The sequence below is a fragment of the Protobothrops mucrosquamatus genome, unplaced genomic scaffold, assembly GCF_001527695.2.
Source record: "Protobothrops mucrosquamatus isolate PMUCROS unplaced genomic scaffold, P.Mucros_1.0 scaffold462, whole genome shotgun sequence".
NCBI classification, from domain to species: Eukaryota; Metazoa; Chordata; class Lepidosauria; order Squamata; family Viperidae; genus Protobothrops; species Protobothrops mucrosquamatus.
The window spans coordinates 1,009,370-1,018,012 of record NW_015386783.1 but is presented as its reverse complement, the minus strand read 5'-3'; the positions used below and the strand labels follow the sequence as shown (position 1 = coordinate 1,018,012).

Below are 8,643 nucleotides of genomic sequence, written 5' to 3'. Positions count from 1 at the left end.
CTCTTTATTTAATTCTTTACAATGTACAGAACCATCCCCTTATTATTTTAACCTTAGCTACGACTCTGGGTGCGGCTGCGGGAGAGTGACTGTCCCAAAGGGGCCACCTCGTTCCTCCCGCCACTCTCTCCTCACGTCCAGGTTAAACCGAGTTCTGGTTGTGGAGAAAGAAAAAGGCATTTTACTTACCATCTTGGCTTTGGGGAAGACCCAGGAAACTCTTGGTAGGGAGGAAGGAGAAGGAGGGATACCTCTCCCTCGGGTCGGCTCCTTAAATTTATACAAAAACCAAGACCAACCCTTGTGCACATGAAAAAAAAATCCTGGGTGCAAGTTGTGCCAAAGAATCCACTGCCAGAAGGAAAATATTTGCTTCGTGAGTAGTTGGTGTTTGTTTTGTAGATGTGATAATAGGAAAGTATTTCATCAGCTTCAGATCAACAGGGGCAGAAAAAGATCGAACTATGGAGAGACTGAACATCTCCAGCAGAATGTGAGAAGTTGAAACAGCCAGATGTGCAGCCTCATCTCAGATTCCCACAAAATACCCCCTGCCCGTGTTGAGTACCCGGGAGTGTAGACCACCAGGCGATTGACTGTCCTACTCCAAGAAGTGGAATTTTGCTCGAGGGGAGTTGCGTACTCTCCCGTGGATCTTTCTGTTGAAGGTGCACAGCGCTGCTTTGCTCCAAGGAGTAGATAGTATTCCCAGTAATGCCTCAAAGAGTACCAAACTGTCTTCTTGGCCACATACAAATAAAGCAAGGCAGTTTGGAAATAGAATTAAATATCTGTTTCTATCAATAACTACAGTGAAAAGTATTTTTTGGAAATGGATATGAAACCCCACTGAATTTAGGGTGAAATATATGAGTACTTCTAAGAAAAAGAAATCAAGAATTTCCCAAAATTGGATTGAAAGATGGCTCACCCTCATGGTTTTCTTCTGAATTTCTTTCTATCATTTCCTTCTCTTGTATAGCCCACCCCAAAACCTTCTCCTTTCCCCAACTCTGCCTCTGTTATGCAACTATTTCCCTCTAACTGGGTCTTCTGGAGAAAGGAGAGATTCCTTCAAAGAGCAAGATGGCCCAATTCCTACCTGCCATGGTGGGGAAAATATTATATCTCAAACGATGGTAGATATGGACGCTGCCTGCTAACCACTCAGCGTCCGGTAAAAAATGGTCAGTAAGGCTGGAATCATTTAAAAGTGTTTACTCCTGTCCCTATGGTAACCCTGGACATTCTGAGATGCCAAGAGAATTTCCAGAGTAGAAGCTGATGATGAAACATGATGTCACTGCAGAAGGCAAAGAACGCATCAGTGATGGCTCTCAAGAGCTGAGCTTGGGGGGAAAGAAATCTTCTAGTCCTTCTCCTGACCACTCACCTTCCCTGGTAGATAATCTTCACTTTCCGAGAGGTGGGAAATAGCTTTCATTTTGGGCAGTAGATGACTTCTTTATGCCTTCAGCTAACCTGGGGGAGTGAAGGGGCTGAAGAGATTCTCCATCCAGTTCATTTTTGGAACGAAGAAACAAAAAGAAAGAAGTGGGTGTAATATTTACTTACTTTTTAGGATGATTAGGGTTTTTTCTCTTACAAGAATATGGAACCGTTTTTTATATTTTGAAAACATTTTAATATATTGAGAACTTTAACTTAACTTTAAATATTACAATCAAATCAGTAATTAGCAAGATACTCAAGGTAATAGGGTTATTAATTGAATTCATAATAATGTAATAGCAGTGAACAAGAATGTTTAACTAGTCTAAAACAGTACACTTATGGTAAAAAAAAGAATCTTTTGTTTCTAAATGTTATGTTAAAAGGAAGTCTAATTTCAAATATTTGATATATTAAGTTATACTCTATAAACAAAAAAATCCAAATAAATACATTTCTTTTTTAAATTCCTTAGCAGCAACCAGTGGACGTATGTGTGAAGCCCATTTGAAGCCTGTTAGTTAAAATCAAGGATGTCCCTGGTGGGAGAGTGGACTGGGGCTCTAAAATTCAAGAGGATGGCCATGGCCAAATGAATGAGGACCCTCGGTTTTAGGTGGGGGCTGCGATCAGGCTGCATGGCTGTGGCTTCCTGGGGTTTGGCCCCGGGTTTAGGGCAGCCATAGGGCAGATTAGGGGTAGACAGGGAAGTGGGGGGGGGGGGAGTTGAGCTTTTTGAGGAGGGGCCAAGCCTGGACTGTTTGTACTGGGATGGGTGTTTGCATAACGACCCTCTCTTCTCAGTGAACGACCACAAGCGTGACCGCTGGGATGGTGATTGCTAAGCAATGCGGTCATGGGACATATTGGTTGATGACCCCCTCATTGTTGACTGAAAGTCCAATCCCAACTGTTGTACGTTCCCAGCCTGTAGTCTTCCAGATGGACAAGCCCAAGTGGACGTTCTCCAAGGACAGCCAAAGCTGGGATAGCCATAATGTAAGGATATGTCCATTTCTTTCTCCCGCTCCTTGAAAACCTTGATTCTCCCCAACGAGGTCCAGCAGGCTGCCTCCTCCCTCTCCTTCTGAGCTTCTCGCTTCATCTTCTCCCGAATGGGCCGTTGTTCATCCGTGATGGGTTGCGAGACCTCCAGGTCGGGGGGTGGCATTCTCCAGGGTCTGAACGCATCCCCCTTATATGGTGGCGATGAAGATGGACCTTTGGGCACTGGGTCTTTGGCTGGTGCTGCAATATTGCTTGACTGTCCAACATTTGGTGCTAGAATGATGGTTTTTCCAGAAGCTGCAGCCTGGGTTGTCCAGCCCCTGCTGGGTGGAAGTGCAAAATCCGAGGTCTTTGTTGCAGGTGGGATTGTGGCAAGGGGCACCTGCTTCCCCCGGGTCTTTGGTGGCTGAGTAGGCACAGGCACAGGAATTAACGAGCGTTTCTGCCAAGGCGGTGATTGTGGCTTGGTCAGACGATGGGATGAAGGTTTGGATAGGGGGTATGAAGGTAATTCTGACACGGAGGATGCTGGTGGCTTGTATTGGGGATGCAGCTGAGAGGCAGGTAGAAAGTGCAATGGTGGCTTCAGTGCAGTGATCAGAGGTTGGGAAGATGGATTAGCTGATGATTTGGGCGAAAGCTTTGCCTTTGTGATAAGATTGTCTGGAACAGGCTCGTGAGGTAGAACGGAATGGACTTTCTTGCTTGGTAGAGACGAAACGTTCGGCTTCCCCAGTGGGTGAAACACTTGCACAGATTCCATCAGTTTACAAGCCAGGTTGGTCTTTAGCACTGGCTTTGGGGCTCCTTCTGCTTCTCTTCTGGGGCAGCACTTTCTGCTTTTTGTCCCACACAGGCTCACATTTTTCCTTGCTTCCTGTTTATTTTGGCTTTTAGGCGGACTCTTCTCCAAGCCTGAAGGGGTGTGGACCGTCTGAGAATCTTTGGAAGCAGAAGAGTCACATTGTTCACCAGGCTGTTGTGCAAGAAGTTCAAGAAGCGCAACCTTTGGGTCTTCATGTATGGTCAGAAGTTCAGTAGGCATCTTATCCTGGAGCTGATTTTGCATGGCTTCCAGAACACAGGGGAATATTTTTGTTTTAGGATCACCTTCTGCCACCTTTACAGAGATATTTTTGCAAGGTTTGTTTCGCTGCTGCCTTTTTGCCCTGGTCTTAGATGGCATTGGAGGCTGAGTTTTCTCCTCCTCCTTGGATTTTTTCGCTGAAGGCTCTTCTTCAGTCCAAGGGATTTTTCTTTTCCCTTTCCCTTTTGATGGCGGATGGAACTGACTATCTGGAAGGGATAGAAGGAAAAAACTGTTCATTGTCAGGAAACTCAGTCTGGAACCCCTGCTACACATTCAACTCATCCTTTATGCCTGACAAATGAGATCCTCCATGTTCTTCCCAGGAAGGTGATGATGCATCGCCCTACTCCTGCCCAGTATGAACCCAGATCTCTGAAAGTGGAAGGAAGGAAGGAAAGAAAGAAAAAAAGAAAGACAGAAAAAGAAAGGAAGGAAGAAAGGAAGGAAAGAAAGAAAGAAAGAGAAAGTAAGAAAGAAAGAAAGAGAAAAAGAAAGGAAGAAAGTAACAGAAAGAAAGAAAGAAAGAAAGAGAAAAAGAAAGGAAGGAAGTAACAGAAAGAAAGAAAAAGAAAAAGAAAGAAAGAAAGAAAGAAAAAGAGAGAGAGAAAGAAAGAAAGAAAGAGAGAGAGAGAGAGAGAGAGAGAGAGAGAGAGAGAGAAAGAAAGAAAGAAAGAAAGAAAGAAAGAAAGAAAGAAAGAAAGAAAGAAAGAAAGAAAGAAAGAAAGAAAGAATATGTCTTTGGAGGATACCAACCAGGTTGCTCAAACAAATGTTGCGCTACTTTTAGGCTCCCATCCTTTTTCAATATCCCCATTTGCCCCAGCTCTACTATGAGGAAAGGAAAAAGGACTGTCTTCAACCTGCGCACGCCATTCCCAAAGGAACAACTTCATTCCTGGTTCACAGTATTAGAATAGGCAGTCTACAATCTACAAGCCTGGGAATTTTCAGCAAAATTGGTTCAGCTGATGAACACCAGGCCAGTAAGTCTCTGGATTGACGTCTGTTATTGATTGGGGATAATTCTGAATGGGTTGTCTTCTCTAAAACCCAGAGCAACATTTCACACATCTTGGAAGAGCAGCTTCAGGCATCTTATAAAGTATCTACCCTCGGTTGGTGGACAGTCTTCTCATCTGCAATGCTTTGGCACTCACCACTCAGCCCAAAACTTTCGCCATGGTCTGGCTCTGATGCTTCTTGGTCTGGAGAGGCCTGTGGGACCTCAATCTCCATACTGGTATCTGACGGGTGTCCTCCTGGAGCTTGGCCCACTGAAAGAAAGAAGTCAAGAGGTGATTCTTCAAGGAAACATGCTCTACCATCTTTCTCCCAGCTGGGTTAAATCTTCACCAGTCTTGAAGTCCAGGATATCATCCAAAGGATAGCAAAAGTCAGTATCTGCAGGTAATACCTGGTACCAAGTATGATTAGCACTCACCTTCCAACCCAGGAAGGAGATGAGGAATGTCCTCCAAATCATAGTGTAAAGATGAAGAAGGAGCCAAAGGTGATCCCACAAACTGATGGTGGCTACTTCTTGGCTGATCCAGAGATCCTGGAAGATGGAAAGTGTCTTCAGGGGCTCTGACCTCTGAAAGAGTCAACAAGAGAAACTGAGTGGACTCTGTACCTTCAAAGCTGATCCTGTCTTGGTGGCTCAATCTGTCTGTGACTCCTATCAAGTTGTCCTTCAGAGTTCTACGGAAGTGGATGAAGATGCAGAAGAGGATGGAGATAGCTCTTCACTCAGTCCTGTGCATACCAAGCAGCTGGTCCTGTTTCATAAATTAACTCAAGAAACCTATGTTAAAGCATCTCGGTCTTCAAGAAACATCTCTTACTCTAGCTCTAACCTTTATTTAAAGACCTCCAGGAGTGTTGGCACAGGTGTCGTACATCTCTGGCTAGGTCTAATCTATGGCATTCTGGGGATGAGAGACCAAGTTCCAGGATTGCACAAGTAGCCCTCACCTTGCAAAGAAGGACCTGAAAGCCGATGGTGGGGGTAGGGTGGCCTGGGGATCTGCTGATGGTTGCCAGTGTCAGCAAGAGTTTCATACTGAGGTGGCGGAGGTGCGTAGAAAGGCTGAGGAAAGGCAGAGACGGGAGGGTTACAGGCTGCCAAGTTGGCTAGCTGCAGCTGTTCCCCATGGACGGTTTGGAGGTGCGAAACTCCTGGAGGTAGAAATGTTTGGAGGCTGGTGTTGCCTGGGATCAACCGAACAGGCAGATGGGGAAAAGGAGGCTGGATCCAAAGGTTGCTCAGAACTGGTGTTGCCATTCCAGAGAAGTTAGGAAGATTGCTTCCTAGAGCGGATACAGCTATTAGTATTGGGCAACTGCGAGGCGGAAGGTTCTGATTTTCCGGGGTGTCTGTGTTATGCACCTGATCTGTAAAACACATATAAAAAGAACAGAAGTCAGAAACCATATTTTCTGTTTCAATCAGAGAACATCTGTGATTCTTTTTTGGATCTAGGTCCTGATCATGAAATGTCAGGGAGGGTTAGAGTTAGGGTTAGGCTTCAAAGAGTACCAAACTGTCTTCTTGGCCTGCTAAACTTTTGATGTGATGAGGAAATAGAATTAAATAGATGTTTCTATCAAAAACTAGATTAGGAAATATTTATTGGAGGTGGATATGAAACTCCACTGAATATAGTGCCAAATATATGAGCACATCCAAGAAACAAAGTCAAGAATTTCCCAAAATTGGATTGAAAGATGGCTCACCCTCTTGGTTTTCTTCTGAATTTCTTTCTATCATTTCCTTCTCTTGTATAGCCCACCCCAAAACCTTCTCCTTTCCCCAGCTCTGCCTCTGTTATGCAACTATTTCCCTCTAACTGGGTCTTCTGGAGAAAGGAGAGATTCCTTCAAACAGCAAGATGGCCCAATTCCTACCTGCCATGATGGGGAAAATATTATATCTCGAACAATGATAGATATGGACACTGCCTGACAAGCACTTAGCATCCAGTAAAAAATGGTCAGTAAGGCTGGAATCATTTAAAAGTGTTTACTCCTGTCCCTATGGTAACCCTGGACATTCTGAGATGCCAAGAGAATTTCCAGAGTAGAAGCTGATGATGAAACGTGATGTCACTGCAGAAGGCAAGGAGCACATCAGTGATGGCTCTCAAGAGCTGAGCTTGGGGGGAAAGAAATCTTCTAGTCCTTCTCCTGACCACTCACCTTCCCTGGTAGATAATCTTCACTTTCCGAGAGGTGGGAAATAGCTTTCATTTTGGGCAGTAGATGACTTCTTTATGCCTTCAGCTAACCTGAATGGTCAAAAATTAGCATCCTTAGTCTGTTTCAGTTGTGCAGGAATAAGAGGATTTTGAGTTTTTTAACCACATAGATATCAATGTTTTTCATCCATTTCTATTTACTACTATTTTAAACAATTGCTGAAGTTCTCTAAAGTAAACAATTTTTATCCGGGGGGGATGTATTCAAAAGTTCCAACATCAGGTATTGGTTCCAATATTGATAATAATAATAATAATAATAATAATAATAATAATAATAATAATAATAATAATAATAATAATAATAATAATAATAATAATAATAATAATAATAACTTTATTGTCACTTTGAAAGTACACCAATCGGCATACATCAAAATGAAATTTCATTGCATACAGCTCTCAAAGGGTCTTCTGATGCAGAAGAGGCCTAAGAGGTTGTGTCCTCAGCCCAACAGCCCTTGATGGTTTGGTGATTGTAACACTTCTCTACATTTCAGGACTATCGTATGAAAATATGGGTCGCTAAAGATTTAATATCAAAGGGCCATCCCTCTGAGCTGTAGATCTTTGGATGTTGGCGATATCCAAAGCCTTGCTGGATGGCCCTCTGTCCAGCTGTGCCCAAGAGATGGACGTTGTGTGACTTTTGGACTTATGATACAATGCTGCAAAGGTGGACTGACCACAGCCTTTGACCATTTTGTTTCTTTCTCCTTCATCTTGTTTTTATAAGACATTTGGGTCAAAGGAAGATGGAGTGTGTGTTTGTGCTTGTGTCTGTGTATCCATTTGTATTTCCACCATTAAAAAACTCCATTGATTAGCCAGTAGGAAGCACTTCATAAATGTGTCATAACTTCCCATTTCTTTATGGCATCGCCCCTTTCTTTATGCTCTGTGACATCAGATTTCCTTAGTTCCACTTCCAGAATCGTTTGCACTGGACCTTCTGAAGAAGATTTCAAGTGGATCCTAGAATGAAGATGTAGAGATGATGCGAGGTCTTCAATAGGCAAAAGACCACTGGGCTCCAGAGGGAGAGAGAGTCGTGAAAAGGACCCCAACTCCTTTGCGCAGCAATATATTTTGGAGAGAAAAAGAGCCAAGTAGAACTAAAGATGCTGCATATTGTTATTCTGTCAGCTCATGTGTCTCCTGAACATGCAATTCAGCCCAACACATTTGTGGTTGGCACCTTCAGAGGTAAAGCCATATCTGAATCCCACCCGCTTTTACATATTAAAATAGATTCCTCTTATGTCCACACCCTACTTTGGGGGAACCTAGAAAGCCAATCTGCTTGTATTTTCAGTAAAACTTCTATCTGGTTGTGAATGCAAATTGGGGAAATGCCAAAGAGGATAAAAATTTCAGAAAATAGGAAGGATATAAATTAAATAAATAAATAAATAAATAAATAAATATAGATAGCAGGGGAAGTATGCAAATAGATCCTATTTGCATTTTGCCAAATGTGCGCTAATTGTATCATACATCCCAGTGGTCATACATCCCTTCCTCCAAAGGGCCACCCTTTATTTCAGAAAGCTGCCCTTTATATTTATTTTCTAAATAATTAAGTATTTATTTTCTTGGTTTAGCTCCTGATATTCCTTTTGTAAAGCAACGTTACAAACATTTTTTTAATCCTTATGATCAACTTTCAGATTTGTCCCTTTTTCCCCCCAAGAAAATATGTTCACTCTGTAAAGTTCTTTTTGTGGTCTCAGCTTGAGTGCTAATAGTCCATCATTCAGAGATAATTCTGCACATTGTTTCTAGAATATCCCACATTTAACACTCTATCAAGTAGTGAGAACACCTACTATCAGA

At 42.9% G+C, this 8,643-nt stretch overlaps 1 protein-coding gene across 1 annotated transcript in view; it reads right to left on the bottom strand.

Annotated features, from left to right (window-relative positions):
- Nucleotides 1-1,444, bottom strand: part of LOC107287966 (small serum protein 2-like) — an 11,312-nt gene extending 9,868 nt beyond the window's left edge. Inside the window, exon 1 of the mRNA XM_029284250.1 lies at nucleotides 1,394-1,444. Within this exon, the coding sequence (XP_029140083.1) occupies nucleotides 1,394-1,444 (51 nt within the window). The remainder of the gene's footprint in view (nucleotides 1-1,393) is intronic.
- Nucleotides 1,445-8,643: the final 7,199 nt, after the last annotated feature.